The following is a 19,406-nucleotide window of genomic DNA, read 5'->3' as shown; positions in this document are numbered from 1 at the left end:
TATTTCGTATGGGATTGGAATGCTCAAAAAAAACAATTAAAAAGTGTCTGGAAATAAGTTCAGCTCAATTCATCGAGAATTCGATTTCATTATTTTGTTTCTCCTGAAATAACAAAATACATCTGCATGAGTTATTTTATGGCTCCCATCCAAACAGAGTTCAGAATAATATGGGTATTTATCCAAAGAGTTCTAAATATAATATTTCATGCTCGAGTTAATGGGGAAAAAATGAAAATACTCTACTAAAGTTATTAGGTGTGTCTATTAAGTGTTGGCGTACGATTCTAAATTCGTGAAATTTGTAAGCCTTGTGGAACGAAAAAAAAACTCTGTTTCATTCATCAATTCGTATCATATTATATTGAAGATTAAAATTCTAATTTATAATTCTTTTTCTTGGATTCTCTCAAAATGGCCTCAGCCTCAAAAAAATTCAACGATGTCAACTCACTTAATTTGAGTGGCCAATCCACATCATGGTTTATCGCCATGCTGCTGACAAGAATACATACTTAAGATTTCATATGATTTTAGTGCTAAATTCTTTCGTGAAGTACCTACGTACAGAATTTTTTTTGCATTTTCCTGTTGAATAAAGAATAAAATTTTTCGTCTTACAAGCATTTTTCAATTATGTGTACCTGTAACGTTTTACTTGACTTGACCAAAAAACGTCAAAATATGTAATGATTAATTCGGAGTAATATATTTATTAGTTTCGAATTAATCTCATTATCTTATCGGCAGAAGTTTTCAAAGGAAACACCAAAAATAGAAATATTTTTCGCATATGTCTGTTTCTGCTTCATATTGAAATAAATGTCCATTCCTATGAAAAACCTATGAAAAATTTCTTCGTTAAAACTTATCCTGAGTCAATTTTCAGATTAGTGTTTTGCATTTGCTTAGGAAAAGGACAGTTCCTTTTTAACATCATAATGCCTTTTCAAAGTGTAGGTATATGGCTTCTATTCTAATCCATTATTGTCACATACTTCATGTCCTTGTCCTTGGATTCGCGTCGACTTTAAACAATGAATGATGAAAATTCGAAACAATAGATACATTTTGTAACTTCCAAACTTTCATAGTTCAAACTCAATTTCACTGTCAGGCATTGATGAATTATCAAATGGAATTCGTACCTACTAATGGAAATCATTCATGAATTTGTCTCTTGTGAGTTATAAATGAGGGGATGTCAATGGATACATTTATTATGTCTCACTAAAACATCCCCCAATAAAAAGACGGGTGATTATAGAATTTGCTCAGTTGATTTCCGTTGATCCTTCAATATCAAATTTCTTCTCAACCATCGTGGAGTAAGTAGTACCTTCATTTTTTGTACACACTGTATGTATCCCTTTTCTTCAACAATTTTCTTCGAGATTAGTTGCTCAATCCTAAATCAACTACTAACCCTGTTATCTTTTGGGAGATTTAATTAAAATCTAGCAGAAATTCGATTTAAATTACAGATCAAGTTCAAGAGCACTTGTGATATTTAATTTAAATAAGAGTTTTGTATTTTCCTCCACATTACCTACTCATTTTTTATCTTCTACAAGTTTCACTTTCATCAAATTTTTTCCCCTTTTTACTCAGTTCCAAAAGACCCTTCCACTGTTAGTCTAGCTCCAATTCACGAGCTATGTAATAAACAGATTCAAATTGTCCTTACCTCAAGATCAAATTTAACTGAGTTTTCAATGCAATAACAGATATTATGTAATCTGAAAACTTTAAGCATGTTGAATTTTCAACAGTGTCTTCAAAATAAATAACTAAAATGTTATTAATTTAACAAATTATAGCAGTGCAAAATTGTTGAGTTGCCAGGAAACTAATCTATATTCCTTTATTCGTAAACATGATATCACATTAATTAGTTTAATGGCACATCAAATTGTAGAGATGGAAATTATGTGTCACTATTAAATATTCAGTTCTTACCACTTAAATTAATTACCAATTTAAAGGCGAAGAAAGTAGATGATGACAATACAGTTTCACTCTGTATGAATACCTCTATATAGGCATTGTTTGTCTGATTTGTAAATTCTTGGGAGAACCTTCCTCATAACATTTAATGAAGTATGTACCTATGCTCCTCATTTAATACCAAAAAAGTTTAACCCTAGTGATTATTCGAAATTTATATTTGAAACGCCTCACATATTCTTCTTTTTGTTTCATTACCCATAATTCATATAACTCTGCTTCAATGTTGCATGTTATGTGTCTTATAATTCATCCTCGATATTTAGTGTTAACTACATAATCTCATACATCATTAACCTCTTCATGAAGGCAAGACTCAAACACGTTAAAAATATTTTTTTTCAGAATGTCAAGTCATTGGGGATATTGCCAAGAAAATGGTGAGTTTAATGCTTCAACGCGACAATTGATTATAGCACATAAACTGAAAACCGCATTCTTGAAAATTGATTTATGACTTATTTTTAAGAATCGGACCTGAAAATGAACACTTTGAACAGATAAATTCCTGGTACGTTTTATGGTTACTATTAATTGATTTGCAGATTTGGAAAATATTTATGTGAAATTTTTACTGTAAACTACAATAGAGGTTCATCGTTTCATGAGATAAAGACTTAAAGCTATATATAGATATAGCTGAAGGCCTGGTCCAGTAAAATAAGTAAAAATTTCGAACAAAACAAAAACAAAACTGAAGGACTTCGGTCGATGGCCATTAAAGAACAGTTATTATCAAAACTATCGGACCAAAATAGTTCCTTCTTTGTGTTGAAAAGGAATCAAAAAAGGGGCTAGATTCATATAATAAAAATATAGAAGGAAGCCACGAAATTTGCGTCGAATGGCACATCACTTCAAGGCTGATTTTACTAAAATTTTATCGATTTCCGTCATAAATCGAGTAAGGAAAAAATATATCACCCCTGATGTTTTCATGGTCCCTACATGAGACATGTATAGTTTCCAATAAAAAAATGAAAAAACTAAATCACAAAAACCATCTTAAAATTCCAACTCACACCATTGCAAATCCAAATTCAAATGAAAACATTTGAAATCGATTTGGGAGTTGTATTGCTTTGACGAGGTAAAATGAGACCGAAACCTGGACAATTTTAGTGAAGAGCAGAGTGGGAGATTCCATCAAGATTTACAGACAATGGAAGAGCGTTACAAAAGAGGTTGGGACACTATATGATGACAGACTTATACACTTCTTTCACAGTGTTGCATTCAAATTTCACCTGAAAATGTAGTAATTTTCCTGAATTCTATTAGAAACACTTCATATTTCAAAAGCAAAAGCTCTTAGCAATTATCTAGTATTTTGTATTTATCAAAGTCCCAAACCCAGACATTCTCAATAACAATATGAAAATGAGGAATAAAAACCTGGCTGACCAGTGTTATCAATAAAATGCTATGGTCATACCTAATCATAACAGAACCATGGATAGGAAATTAAGAAATAATCCGAGAAATAAATCAACATCAATCATGAATAATTTGATAAAATATGAACTTGTGATAACCAACGAGGTGTAACTACCCCAGTTTTTCATCATTTCAATTAAAATTCAAGATCATATTAGCAAAGAGTCATTTCGAGCAATATTGTCTGGTATAAATAACGAACACTTTTAAACCCACATCAGTGTACTATCCAACTCGAGTGAGTTTCAAGAGAATCAAAATGCTCAAGTTTATTCTTCTCTGCGCCATAATCTCATATGTGTGTGCTGCCCCTAGCTATCCGTTGGTAGGATATAGCTATGGTATTCCAGCTGCCACAAGTTATAGTTCAAGGGTGGACTACCAAACTCCTGTTGTGGCGAAGACCATCATTTCTACCCCCGTTATTCAGGCATACGGATACGGTAGTCACTATAGTGGTCTAGGACATCCGTATAGACTAGGGGGTGGATTGTACTATGGAAATGTTTTAGGATACGGATATGGTGGATATGGCTACGGACTTCATTACTAATCGGAGTACAACTGATATTTTTCAATCTAATTGGAGTATTTTTATGAAAACGTTATGTTAATTATTTTTCCAGAGGGACATACTATCACACAATATATGTACATAATAATGTACCTACACATCAAATCGAATTGTAGATATAAACAAGAAACATTAAAATAAGAGCACACTGTAATAGTTCTTTGATTTTCCATCTAGGTTTTTTAAAATAATTACCACACGAACAAAAATCGATAAATAAATATCAACAAATACGTTAAAACGATTATAGTCTATCTATTTAGAAATGGCTGTCAAAATTATTATATTTTTTCCTCTTCTGACATTATCATATAACATAATAAGAATCCCAATGAGGAAATTACTGTTTTATCATAATCACAGTCAGAAATGTCAAAATTACCTTAGATGCCGATAAAACAGCAATAACATCTTTGATATAGGAAGCTGATGGATTTTAAAATCCCTCAGATACCAATTTTATTTTTCATCTATTAGGTAGCTGATAAACAAAATGATATTATTTTTATTTTTTATATTATCAACGCATATTTCAGTCGATGTTGCCAACTTGTGCAATAGAAATGAAACGGTTTAAATTTTAAATACCCATTTTTATTTTTCATTTTTAAGTATTTCAAATAATTTTTTTGGGAAAATGGTTGAAATGGTTATTTCAAAATGTGACTTTCCAAAGATATTTCATAAAAAATACATCAATTTCGTCAGAAGGAGTGTTTCCTTATCATAATCACAGTCAGAAATGTCAAAATCACCTTAGATGCTGATAAAACAGCAATAACGTCTTTGATATAGGAAGCTGATGGATTTTAAAATCCTCAGATACCAATTTTATTTTTCATCTATTAGGTAGCTGATAAAGAAAATGATATTATTTTTATTACAGCTGAGAAAGTTCAATAGCAATTGAATTTGGGTTATTATTCTCCTCAATTTGGGTTATGACAGCATATGCAAGTTTAAACTGAATAATTATGAGTTTCATTCCTGAATTTTTCAAATGCACCGCGGAAACTATTCAAAATCATTCTTCAAATATGGGGTTTTAAAATTTAAATCGCTTGGTTCCGAGTTTACGATTTGGCAACAGCGCCTACCAGACAATGAAAAGAACAATGGCTTGTTTATAGAATAACAGCTGTTGATTTACAGGCGCCTACTTACAGGCGAGCTTCAACTGCAACCGGCCATAAAAATCCCATAAAATTTTACGACCTTCCTCGTTCGTCGCGGACTTCATAGACAGCCATCTTTGTCTATCTCATCAAGATAATGTATTTGTTGTCCTTTATTATCAAGGCATATTTCAGTCGATGTTGCCAACTTGTGCAATCGATATGAAACGCTTTAAATTTTAAATACCCATTTTTATTTTTCATTTTTAAGTACTTCAAATCATTTTTTTTTTTGGGAAACGGTTGAAATGGTTATTTCAAAATGTGACGTACCAAAGATATTTCATAAAAAATACATCAATTTCGTCAGAAAGAGTATTGCGGAGAATTAATGTTCAAAAGATTTTTTTCTGAATAAAATTGATATCTACCTATTAGGTAGATGGTCTTTTAAAATGATTATAACATCCCAGTGGGCTTCGAATTATTCTTTGCCACCCTCATTGAAGGGTCTCGAACAAATATTATATTTTCTCACAAAACGGCAAACTAATCATCGTTCGATACGATGCTGAACTCCCTACTTATTTTTATTAAACTTTTTAACGAGGAATAAAAATTTGATATACCTATAGTACGCATAAGTAAGTTCATATATCAACTTCCTACTTATTTTTATTAAACTTTTTTAACGAGGAATAAAAATTTGATATACCTATAGTACGCATAAGTAAGTTTATATATCAACTTCCTAGAAAATTAGGATTGTCATTTAAAAAATTATCGATAACGTCTTATCCCAAATTTGGGACACTGTGTATATTATTTTCATAGATCAAAAAGAACTCATTTTAAAATACCAATCCCTGTTCGAGCATATTTGAGACAAAAAAACTGTTTCTTGATGTAGGTACTGAATTTATTTCAAGTAAAATACTTGCACTGTACAGGGTGCGCAAAATTCGTTGTCCACTGAGGGGATCTCGAGAACTACATGAGCTAGAAGAAACATGAAACATTTCCGAGCTATTTTTCAGAGAAAATAGAAAGAATGGTGAAAACCGCAGCCTCCCACAATTCTTCACTTTTGAGTTATCAGCAAAAAATGAGATTTTGACGATTTCCAAAAGTTCTCATAACTATTTTGTCTTTGAAGTTACAGATCTGAAACTTAAACCTTCTACAGGCACTTTTTTACGTGGAATCCATTGACAACCTCAAAATATTTTTTCATTTCGAATCTTTAGGCGAACTTTCGTTATTTTAAATGCAAACTTTTATTGAATTTGCTATTTTTGAATTAGAGAAAAATCTTTTGTCAGTCGATTCTACGTAGAAATATGCCTGAGAAGATCAAGTTTCAGATCTGTTATCTGTAACTTCAAAGACAAAAAAGTTATGAGCACTTTTCGAAATTGTCAAAATCTCATTTTTTGCTGATAACTCAAAAACGAAGAATGGTAGGAGGCTACGGTTTTCACCATTCTTTGTTTCTCTGAAAAGGAGCTAGAAAATGTGCCATCCGTTTTCTTCTAGCTCTTATAGTTCTCAAGATCCCCCCAGTAGACAACGAAATTTTGCCCACACTGTATACCTATTTGTATATGAACAATCAATTCCAAAAAACTGGAACGACTGAAGTACAACAACCACTCAAAACTGACAAATATCTTTCAACAGAAGTTCCTCAACTTTTTACAATATTCTTTATACGAAGAAGAAAAAAACAGTATGGATGAATCTTTGAATTTTTGAAATCTTTGAAAAATAATTCAGGTAGAGCAGTAGAATAGTAGCAGATCATAATATGGTCATTGTATAAGGAAAACATTTTATATTTATAAGGACGAAGGACGATATTACCCTTATACAATTGTATGGTTCTTGCGTCTTACCAGAAACTTCCGTACAGTAATTTACGATAGGTTTATGCAGCTTTTCTAGGAACTTAATCCTAATATTGAACATTAACATTAAATTCACCTTCTATTTTTTTACAATAGGTCATAAAAATCGGGATAAGAAAAAAGCAACCAAACAACAAGGCACAAAAATCGATAGTTTAGCTTTTAAAAGATTACAACTTCAGAATGTAATATGCAGATGATACTGGTAATAAATAAAGATGGGATAATTTACAGTGAGTAATGAAAAAATCTTTGGAATATGTTGATCTGAAATTGAAAGTTTCGATATTCTTCCTATACTTATAAAGCGAAAAATTAACCATGCAATTACATTGAGAACATAATTAATAAAAGAATTGGGAAATTGTAGCACCGTGAACCAATCCCAGAAATAAATCAATATTCATGATAGAATTTACAAAAGTTTCGTTGAAACCAAGGAAGTGGAACATTGATACATTTTTTTCACTGCACATTTCAAGTTCATATTGTGAAATTAAGATTAAAGTTTTATATAAATAGGACGAATGATGCTTTCGTTGCACAGTGGTCTCCTAGATTGATTTTGTATAGCGAAGTTAAACCGGATATCTGAAAAATGTTGAAGTTTTCGTTTTTTTTGGCCCTAATTTCATGCGTTATCGCCGCTCCTGGTTATCTGGTAGGATATGGGGTGCCTTCAGCCACTAGTTACAGTTCAAGAGTGGATTATCATACTCCTGTAGTTGCAAAAAGTGTTGCGGTTGCTCCAGCTTATGGATATAATGGTCTATCTCTAGGATATCCCTACGGAAGCGGACTGTATTACGGACACGGTCTAGGATATCATGGAAACAGTTACAGTCACTGGTACTGAACTATTTTAACAGAATAAAACGCTTGTTTTAAAATGTGATAATGATTTGTGAAGAAAGACTTATTTTCCAATCAAGAAAGATATTAAACAGTAGTACCTATTTTATCTACAGCAACAATTTTATTGAAAACTTCTTTTTGTTGTAATCTTTTGTCAAATAATGAAATAGTGGGTTGACACTAACAATAACATTTTCTACGCAGAAGAGGAACATTCCTCAGACTTTCCCAAATTATACGAAAATGGTTAAGTAATACAGATAGAACATATAACGTAAGACCCATAGTCATTGGTTGTGCAAAAAACTTTGACCAAGAGAAAAAATTCTTTGAAAAGGGACCACCCCTGCGAAGGCTTCTTCTCGAAAACGATGCATGATTGATAATAATTTTAACAAGAGGGGGTGCATAAAAACAACGTAAAATGAGAATCGTCTGTAACCATTCCTCAAACAAACAAATTTATGCTAGCAGTAAGCAACATCCGCTACAAAAACAGCAATTCTTGCCACTTAAATAAGGTTCGGAACCTCAACCATTGAGTATTAACTTCCTCAATGCCTTAAAACCTATATACAGGGTGGTCCAGATCGTAACCAAGAAAATTTTAACCACGTATTCTACATAAAAAATAAGCCCTAGTTCGTCATATAAACATATGTCAAGAAATGATTCCTCTCCGAGATAGGGGGTGTTAAAATTATAGAAAAAAAAATGTTTTTTATTAATAACTTTCACACTGCTCGAAATATTTTCATAAAATTTGAGACATAGGTTTTGAGCGTCAAGGAACACTTTTTGTATAATATAATTTCTTTTCTATTCTACCAGTGGCGTCCGTACTGCAGCGAGACTGAATATTTTCGGATAAAAAAATGATACGCCACTGTTTTTTCAATAAAAATCACTATTCAAATCCTTATTTGATTTGGAGCAAATTCGGTCTCTTGACTTTTTGCTTTACGAGGCACCGTTTCCGGTTAAAAAAATAAAACACATTCTCATGCATGAAGAAATCGCCAAAATTTGATATAGCAATAAAAAACTTACTACGGTTTTGTAGCAATTTTCTAAGATTAGATAAAGTCAACACACACCCAACTCCATCTTCTTTAAGTTCGTTTTGAGCAAGGTTGTTAATGCTTATTTTTTTTTAGTTACACGTTTCGTTCACAAAAATAGTCTTATTTTTATTATGTACCTACCATATCAAATTTTGGCGATTTCTTCATGCATGAGAATGTGTTTTATTTTTTTAACCGGAAACGGTGCCTCGTACAGCAAAAAGTCAAGAGACCGAATTGGTTCCAAATTAAATAAGGATTTAAACAGTAATTTTTATTGTCGGAAAAACCAGTGGCGTATCATTTTTTTATCTGAAAATATTCAGTCTCGCTGCAGTACGGACGCCACTGGTGGAATAGAAAAGAAATGATATTATGCAAAAAGTGCTCCGTGACGCTCAAAACATATGTCTCAAATTTCATAAAAATATTTCGAGCAGTTTGAAAGTTATTAATAAAAAACATTTTTTTTTCTATAATTCTAACACCCCGTATCTCGGAGAGGAAACATTTCTCGACATATGTTCATATGACAAACTAGGGCTTATTTTTGATGTAGAATACGTGGTTAAAATTTCTTGGTTACGATCTGGACCACCCTGTAAAGATACCCAGAAAATTTCAAAGTTCTTAGCTTTTTTTTCGAAAGATAGTGTTCACAACGAATGCCTCAACAATCAGGGCCATTTTAGATTCAAACCTTGAAAATCTTATAAATTCAGGCAAAATAATAACGCGCAATTTTACTTGGGGAAAAAGCTTCCAAAAAAAGACAAATATTTGATTAACCTGATATAGTTAACAAAGTTCATAAGTTTCGATAGCCATTTGATTCTTTCTACCGCGGATAAACCAGAATAGGTCGAAGATCAAATGAATCAAGACGAAAACAAATCACCCGATGTAAATATAGACATCTGCACGGATTTAGATGCGAAAAACAACACCTATTTCCGAGATCCTTAATGGACTTCAGCAATTGAATGAAATTAAGGTCTGAGGCGAATTGAAACTAATAGCTGATAGAGGTAGATAGAAATTCATCTATAAAAGAATTCTTATTTCAAAAATATATCTGAATAGATCATCATTTTCTGACCATTTTAAAATTTTAATCTCGTCTAGGGAATCACAGAATATCGGTCGCCCAAAAAAACTGCAGAAAATGAAGTTGTATAGAAACAAAAAACACGTTCTATATTTTATAATCTAGGTGGCTACGTGCATAGTCACACAAAAAATTGATTAGTTGGTTGAAAAGCGAACTTAACTCCTGAAAAATATCTTTCTTTAGAATCGTCTAGAATAGCCGATGATTTGCATCCCAAATTGTAACCAGATTGCGGTATGAATATCACAATAATTGCAGGAGATACAAAGAAAATACTAAGGGACTCTTGAAATTTCAACACCCTATACAGCAGCAATGATTCGACGAAACGTTTACGGACCTCAGTTTTAAAAATTTCTAATTATGAAATGTGAACCCTGTTCAAGGGTTTTTTCTTTTTTTGCAGTAAAAACAATTGATACGTTTGTTTCAAATAAAATACATTCTGATAAGATAGGGTAGGTATATTTGTTTTATCTTCTATCCTTCATTTACGAGGAGGAATGTGTTGAACTAAGATCTAACTTGGAAAAGAGTATAACTTTGTTATGCTAACATATTCCAAACATGTCGACTCTTTTAAACATTCTCGTTATAATACTGATCGATCATACTAAAGAAACTTTTGACTTCGAATGGCAAGGAGTTTGAGCAGCGATTATCTAGAAACCTAAGAATTTATTTGTTCTCCTCTGTATAAATGAATTATACAGGGCGAGTCTTTGACTTGTGAAAATATTTGAACGGTAGGTTTTTTCAAAGGAAACAATTTTTTCTTATACTATTTTCTCCGATTCTCATAAAAAGATTTTTATGTTTAAGTTTTCATAATGAGCTGTGCCACCCCTGGAACAATAAAATTATCTTCAGAATAACTAGCTAAATCTGTGACACTGCACATCTGTGGATCCTTAGTAAACTCAACCAAGCTAGCTATGGTCTTAGAATCATTACTCGATACATGAACTTCAACTCTCTAAAGACTCTTCATTTGAGTCTATAATGCGATATGGAATAATTTTCTATGCAAATGGAAGATCGTCCAATTCAGTGTTTATAGCACAGAAAAGGGCATTGAGAATAATATTAAAACTAAATACGCGGGAGTCCTGTAGAGGCAAATTCAGGTCGAACAAAATTCTTACTTTCCCTGCAATCTTTAGTCAAGAATGTCTCTTGTATTTCTTCAAAAATAAACAACAGTTTGAACATCTAAAACCGCAATCAAACTATTCCACAAGAAATCTCTGCTATAACCATAGACTTATAATACGTATATATGTTATTTATAAGTCTATGGCTATAACTTTCCACACCATAGACTGTCATCCACAGAAAAGAGTGCCTATCACAACTGCATAAAATTCTTCAACAGATTACCACAACCTATCAAAATACTCAATTCTTTACATTCGTTTAAAAAACAAATAAATGATCTTTTCTTGAAAATCGAACCTTACTCATGTGATGAGTTCCTGGTGTAGGGTTCTTATGTTTCCTGTTTCTGTCTTGACTATTGTTTCAGTTAATGTCGCTCATATATGTATGTATTGTGTGATGTTCCTTGAAATAAAATTTTGTTTATTATTATTATTATTATTTTGAACAGAGTTTTATTCAGGCAAAAGTACCCAATTTTTCAGATTTCACAGATACTTTTCAATTTTTGAACATCAAAGTGCTCGAAAACTCTGCGTATTATACGAGAAAATATGAAGAATACTTTTATTTTACAAAACGTTCAAATGTTCATTAGATAGCGTTTAACTTAGCTTCAAGAGTTGGGTTCTTTCAATTTTGGTATTTTTATGATACGTAGAGTCATTCGGGGCAACTGTGCCATACCCTGTTACAAATGTTGAAGCTAGGAATATTAAAACGTATTCATAAGATAGAGAATTTTCTAATCTATAAAAAAACATCAAAAAGCAAACAAACAAAAACGTTTTTTTTCCGCAAAAAAAAATTTACTAGTCAAAGTCGGAGTGCGTTCACATGCCCCGTATTGCGGGTAAGTGTGCGCACCCTCACGGGGTAAGTGAACGCAGTGCTTAGTGAACCACACAATCAAAACAAATTACAAAATAATGTCATCAAAATGTTACAATATTAGAGAAATGCTGTTTATTGTCAATACAGAAGCGTCTTTTCACAAGCAGTGCATTATTGTTCGTGCCACCATTCTTGGTGAACACAACACTTGATACATTCTCCTGTTGGTGGCTCTTCCTATTTTTCTGAACAAATAGGACAATATTGATCGAGTCTTAACCAAGAAAATCATCAATATCATAATTTATTCCTCACTGAACTAATGCCCATATAATAAATCTATGCGCACACACACCCGCGAACACTTTCCCAAGTGAGCCAAAATTTGAATTGACGTTCTTATAGAGTTGAGCAGCTAAGAGAACCCAAATTTTTTTATTATATATGTAAATTAATATGCGCATGATCGAATAAAATATTTTTTAACACTGTCGGACTCGGAACCTGGCAGAATTTGCAGAGATGCTGAAAATTTAAAATGAAACTAGTAAATTTGATTGATTGCAAATAAAAAGTTAAAGAAACCTCGCCGGCGCACTCCTATGAAAAACTAATTTGGCGATTCTGCGCCCTTGCATCACCCAAATGAACCCCTCTTTCATACATTGCATAGTCGAGATATACGCACTGCGCACACTTACCCTCTACGCACAGTTACCCCGAATGACTCTAATGCTCATAATGAGAAAACTGGAAGACATAGTTGATATCTTGTGTTCGAAAAAGATTAATCAAATTAATGAAAAACTATATTACGAAATTCATTTCATTCGATAAAACCGTTTTTTCAACAGCCTGTATCTTTTAAACCGTGCCGATTCGAAAAAAATTGCAAAAGAAAGAAGTGTTTCTTTTGACCTCAACAATCTACCTTTAAAATATTTGTACAGGTCAAAGACTCACCCTGTTTATTTATCTCATTCATATCAAAGAAGTGTGAGAATTTCAAGCCGAAGAGATTTCGTTAAAATTGAATGATAAACTGTAATCTTTCAGCTACCTTTTTCAAGAACATCTGAAATTATTCGTTGGCGTTTGAAAAATTATAATTCCCAAACGAATTATTATTGTACAGAATGTGAATAAATATTTGAGAAAAATTTTTTTTGTGGTGATTCCTAGTACATACCACCAAAATTATTTTTATTTGCTCGCTCTCGTAGAATGTCTGCCAATTTCCTTTCTCTTCGTTTTCTGGTTTCTATACAGTTTATAAAAGTAGAGAATAGTAGAGATATAAAATTCTTAAAATCCAATAAAATACCTACCTTTAACACATTTATTATTCAAAAATAAAACCTGTGTTTCATTGTCATGATTCGCAACACCTTCTTTTTTCAATACATGCTTAAATTGAAATGCATGACCAGTAAATCAGCGGATGTGATATTGGTAGGTTCTTAAAAAAAAGCTCCTCAATTTCAGATTACCATTTCGTTTATATTCACTCCATAACTCATACTAGCGAACAAAAATAGATTTGGACCCCATTGTCTCCGTCTATATTCACTTGGGGTAACAAGAAATACATAATTCAATAAGCAAGGCTAGTCCTCTAAAGTAATGAAATGCGGTTTAACGAAAATGTATACATAAGTAAGTCAGGTTTATTGCCACTGAATAAGCAAATACTGCCTTAATTGATTGACTCATATGAAAATCGTTTCAATGGAGATATTTCAATAATAATTCAGTATAATCGTGATTGGTTGTTGATACATTTATTTATTGGAATACAATTGGAGCTCTCTTTAGTTGTCAATTGAGAAATTGCGAATTGAATAAATGTATTCTTGTGTTAACAAGTATACAGGGTGTAAACTGTAAATGAACAGTTGAGGAAAAAAATAAGGGATGAGTCCTTGTCACAAAATAGTACGGGCCTTTCATATAATTTTTTTTTTGGGCAGCCCCTGCACATGCATATCAAACCCTTTAGCTTTGAGTATTCAACGCCCAATAAATGCCTTTAGTCAGCATACGCCGATAAATCAATGAAAAATACCACTTTTGTCCGAATATGATTGATCACAATAAAATATATACAATAGTTCAATAGTTCCAGATAATACTTTTTATCAACTCACAAACTTCTTCTCTTTATAATATTAGTACGGATGGTTCACTAGTAGCTAAGAAATAGCATATATGGGATATCAACAAATTTCTTTTTGAACGCACAATACGAAGATTCAGATATGGTAAAAGGTTCTAACGACTCTTTCTAGTGCCGATAAAATGATTATATTGCACCTTCGTTATCAACAAAATTCCCTAAGTAGTTGTTTAAGAAATATTTAAAAACAGAATAAACCAGAAGGCTAAATTTTAAAATTATTACAGGACCACAAACTTGGCCAGAACATTATCCTGCAGCTAAGGGTGAACACCAGAGTCCTGTCGATATAAAACCTGTGGACCTGAAAACCTTGAACTGCAATAAAAATTTGGAATGGCGTTACACTCCTGAAAAAGTGAAGGATATCCGAAACACAGGCCACGCTTGGCAAGTGGACATGATACAAGGAGGATCGTGTAAGTTTCGAAATTTTTTCAGTTTTTTTTTTTGGTATTTGGATCTTCGAAGCATTATTGAATTGCACCTTATGTAGATGATTATACAAGCAAATTTGAGTTTTAATCAGAAAGAGGGATGAAAGCTGTAGGACTTTGCTTCAGGCTTTTGACGTATAGAAAGAATAACTTTGAATTTTACTTACGATTTACCGAAGGGAGAAAATTTTGGGACTACCTTTGTCCTTAGTTATCTTTTCAGGGTCATTCATGATACAAGTTGAGTTTTGGGATAAACGCGTTCAAAGTTTTTATTTAAAATAACATGCAAATAAAAATAATTTTTGAAATTTTCAAACCCGCCCTTAATCAAAAATGATGATACTTTTCGAATTCTTACAATTCACCTTCTCTGCGTAGAAAAATGTAAAATAAAAGGAAACAATTTTTGAAATAATTTATTAATAACCCCCCAAAACTAGCCTGTTTCATTTTTTTTGGGTTCTATCTCTCTAAATTTTCAATTTAGTGTACTTAAAGAAGTACCAATATTTTTGGACGTACTAACAGCTCTATAAATTAATGTATACAGAGTGTTCCCAAATAAGTGTATCAACGGTCAACTGTAGATTTCTCATGAAAAAATAAAAAAAAAATTATCTCTTCCATTCTTTCCTCCAGGTCTTAATAATGAAAAATAACTCTACAATTCGAACTTAACAACCTAGTTGTCAAATTTTGTTAAATTTTATAAACTTGTTAACTAACTACTGCTTTTTCCAATTACAAGATATTTACAATGCGTTAGCAAGCAGAAAACTGCTTGTTTTCTCGGAAATAGTTCACTTTAAAGCAACTAACCAAGAATATCTTTTTCATGTAAAACACATTGGCGCATCAGAATTTGCTGTTCAAATGCAAATTGGTCCAATGGTGTAAAAGTTGGGGGTTGAAACCTTTGTGCAAATTCAATATCTCCTCCACTGGCACGTCTAATAAATCCGAATAAAGTGCAAAAAAGTAGCTATTATTAGTGACAATGTGTGTACAAAAACTCAAATGTGTAATTCAAACGGTTCCTGAGATATAAGAAAAAAAAACTCAAAAAAAAAAATGTGTCACACTGTATCTTGGAAAAAATGGAAGAGAAAAAAAGTGTTATTTCTTCATGGGGGTCGATACACTTATTTAGGAACGCCCTTTATAATTCTGGACCACCTTTTGTATAGAATCAAGCAAATATTTTTTAACAGCACTCTCCGGAGGACCAATCGAAGGAACATACGAACTACTTCAAATACATTGTCACTGGGGTGAAAAAGACGATGAGGGATCGGAGCACACAATCGATGGAAAAAAATTCGCAGGAGAGGTAAGCTGGACCATTTGATGCAATTATAGATATTTGTAGTCTTTTATTCTTCTCGTAGTTGCACATGGTCCATTGGAACTCCTCGAAGTACCCATCATTGCAAGAAGCTGCAAAACATCCGGACGGATTTTGTGTTCTTGGGGTATTTTTGAAGGTGAGAATGAAATGCGCAATAATAATTTTTGTTCGAATTACCTAATTAGCCTAAAACCATACAAAAAATTTGAATATTTTAACCATTTAATTATGTCCGAAGCTCAGTGACTCAGAGCTGGGTTAGGAACGTTGAAATCCTGAGTTCGATTCCGGTGCTAGGGAAGAAATTTTCTAGTCCAAACCATTTATGATAATTTTAACGAAATATCTCCTGTAGATACATCCTTCAATATATTATCAACGTGGACTTGAGAGAAGTTCTCATTTTTCACCGAGCTTTTTTGACCTTGTCATCTGACAAATATTAGAGATTCTTAGATACAGATTTTTTTCAAAAACCGAATTTCACGATCTTCACTATAATGAGATAATAATATTCAACCACGACACGTGTTTCGCCATCAAAGTATCATTTTCAGTTGGGTCAAGGTAACATGTTAGTGAATGAAAATTAGGAATGTGTAATTTCAATTCAGTAGTAGTGTTTCAGTATTATAGTCCATATCAATTCAATATCCGAATTTCTTGAAATGTTCCCAATTTCTATTGATATACGGTCTGCATTTAATGATTTAATTTGGACAAGACTTTTTTCTTTTTTGAGAAGAAAAAATGATATATATCTGTCTGTAACTGCGAAACTATATGCGCTGAATTTTTTCCAGTAGAAAACTTAGCCGACACCATTATTGAATGATATAACCTTATATAATGCCGGCATCATTCGGATAAACCTACCTTGAAAATTTTAAATTCCTAGCTCTTTTCTTTGGGATTTTAGAATGCTTACAGAAACAGAATTGAATTGCACCTCGAATTCTTCATAATTAAGTTACACCTCATCCTTTTTAGGTTTAAGATTTCGAAAATCAGATAACACGCTGTCGCTGTCCTTTCTATTTCACAAGCAAAAAAAATTTTTGCAATCCTTTGGATAGGCTTTTTCTGGACAGAACATTTTTATTTCCAAGTACAGTTTCATCTGAACAACTGATGCTTAAAATTTCAGTGATACTGTTGAGTATTATAAACTCAATGGTATTATTTGAGTATTAAACAATATATCAATTAATACTCAATGGTGAAACACAATATTTGGGCCTTTTCAGCCAGGAGCCAAAAACGAGGAGATGGAAAAAGTTGTAGCTCAACTTCCCAAGATCCCATTCAAAGGTCAAAAGACCGAATGCCCACCCCTCAACCCTGTTAACATGCTACCTAAAGACATCAGCTGTGGTTACTACACATATTGTGGATCCTTAACAACACCACCCTGTTCGGAGTGTGTAATTTGGATCGTTTTCAAGGAACCAATCGAAGTCTCGCAAGAACAGGTACACATTTCAATATTTCATTCAAGAATTTCCCACAAATTCACTAAAAAAATGGTTTTGCAAAAGCATTACAAACGGCGCGGCATATCATATCAGCCTAGACCCAAAACCTCTCCCACATATGCAAACTAAAATATGACTCATCAGACAACCTCGAAAATGAAAAAAAAAATATTTTGTCCTAAAAGCATCTGAAATTTTGATCAAAAAAAATTGTGGGAATTTGGAGCTTGCTGTGGGAAGTTCAGCTCCTTGTCGTTTGTTTGTATCCTCTCCATCTGATTGAATCTTTGGTTTCAAAAAGATTTCTCCTCTCCTGTAATCTTCATTTTTATTGATATTGTATTCTTTTTCAGCTAAGAGCTTTCAGAAGTCTCAAATTTTACCCACAGGAGGAAAACTGCCCCTGTAAAGATTGTGATGGCTCTATTAAAACTAACTTCAGGCCAACCCTTCCTTTGGGTCCAAGAGAAGTTCTTGAGGGACGATGAAATTCACCGAAATGTACAAGAAAGCCACATGAAACAGCACACGGTGTTCAGCATAGTAGGGATTAAAATTGCACAGTTTTTACAGTTTTGTGATAAAGCAGCCATGACAATTCAGTGTACAAAATAGGAATTAGATGAAATAAAAACAAAGTCCCAAAAGAGTTAATATTGAATGTTAGAAATTGTTTTATTGAGTGTACTATTGCTTACAAATGACGTTGACGAGGTCTGAAGTATAACTTCCTTGCTATCCTTCGCCTCCCAAGATGTTGATAAGCTCCCTATATTCAATATATTATGATATTTTAAAAAATATCTCCAATCGACATGAATAACTCTAAATATAACTAGTATAGTTGTAAAGTCGTGGAATTTCGTGTGGATTGTATCACACATTTTTTTCAATTGGGTATTTTTTTCATACCATTCTGTTGAAATTAAATGTCTAAATACAAGGTGGCGTTGACCACAGCCTTCTGAAGACGGCTCTGCCTTGACCATCCACAAGAAGTTTTAGGAAAACTAGCGGCAAATAGAGATGAAAATTAGTATCGATCGAGGGGGTTTTTATATATCTATTTAACAGATTCAATTAAAATATTTCCATAGAAGAGAGACTTACGTTTGTGCCGGAAACAGAATACTACTTTCCTATTTATATGCATTATTTCAAATAGCACACCCAGTAATTTATGACACTATTATTCCAGAGCCCATTGAATGGCAATTTTAGCAATGTTCTCCACTTATTACGAAAAACGATAGCGTGGTGAATGTGACTCTCCTCTATTTGAATAACTGGCAAAAAAGTTAATTATCTAAAGAGTCGAAATGTTTATTTGTATCAGAGGTTCGTGCACATTTATATTATTTATTCTATTGACTTAACATTTAAATAGAAGTAGGTATTCCAAAGAACTTCGGAAATCACGAGGAATTAGGACAAACAGATGAAAACATGTATAATAATCTTAACCTTATAACTATGATTATATTTAGGAAAAAAGTTAAATGGCATGATGTCCTTTGGCACATATATTACATTATAGATTAATCTAATAATACATAAAAACTAAGCCCTTTCAATTTCGATATTTGAAGTAATTCAAATTAATCTTGAGTGTCCAATATATAAATGCAAACCAGAAATACAACTTTCTAGCATTCAGTTCTCACATTTATTTATTTATTTGTCGTATTTATCAGTTCTCGTAACTAACGAGCGAAATAAAATACAATAGATTGTCTATGATAAAATAAATGAAGAATCTGAAAGAGAAACAACCTGCCCAACGAGTTTGTAAATTACGCCACCAGGTGGCTTGGAGATAAACTGAACCGTTGGAGAATAAGAATCATTCGAAGAAGAAAACTAAAAAGTCTGTTTGTCTGTAGTTCGGTGTTCTGTGGTTTCGTA

The 19,406-nt window shown here is 32.6% G+C and overlaps 1 protein-coding gene across 3 annotated transcripts in view; it reads left to right on the top strand.

Moving 5' to 3' along the window:
• The window catches only part of LOC123322180 (carbonic anhydrase), a 34,470-nt gene extending 16,303 nt beyond the window's left edge, over positions 1 to 18,167 (top strand). For all 3 annotated transcript variants that reach the window (XM_044910055.1, XM_044910063.1, XM_044910050.1), the window contains exons 2-7: positions 2,353 to 2,387; positions 14,466 to 14,657; positions 15,890 to 16,008; positions 16,067 to 16,162; positions 17,274 to 17,498; positions 17,855 to 18,167. In XM_044910055.1, the coding sequence (XP_044765990.1) occupies positions 2,354 to 2,387; positions 14,466 to 14,657; positions 15,890 to 16,008; positions 16,067 to 16,162; positions 17,274 to 17,498; positions 17,855 to 17,989 (801 nt within the window). In that variant the 5' untranslated portion in view covers position 2,353 and the 3' untranslated portion in view covers positions 17,990 to 18,167. The remainder of the gene's footprint in view (positions 1 to 2,352; positions 2,388 to 14,465; positions 14,658 to 15,889; positions 16,009 to 16,066; positions 16,163 to 17,273; positions 17,499 to 17,854) is intronic.
• The last annotated feature ends 1,239 nt before the right edge of the window (positions 18,168 to 19,406 follow it).

Source organism: Coccinella septempunctata, chromosome 1 (genome assembly GCF_907165205.1).
Source record: "Coccinella septempunctata chromosome 1, icCocSept1.1, whole genome shotgun sequence".
NCBI lineage: Eukaryota > Metazoa > Arthropoda > Insecta > Coleoptera > Coccinellidae > Coccinella > Coccinella septempunctata.
The sequence above is the reverse complement of the archived record's forward strand: the minus strand, read 5'-3'. Positions and strand labels throughout refer to the sequence as shown.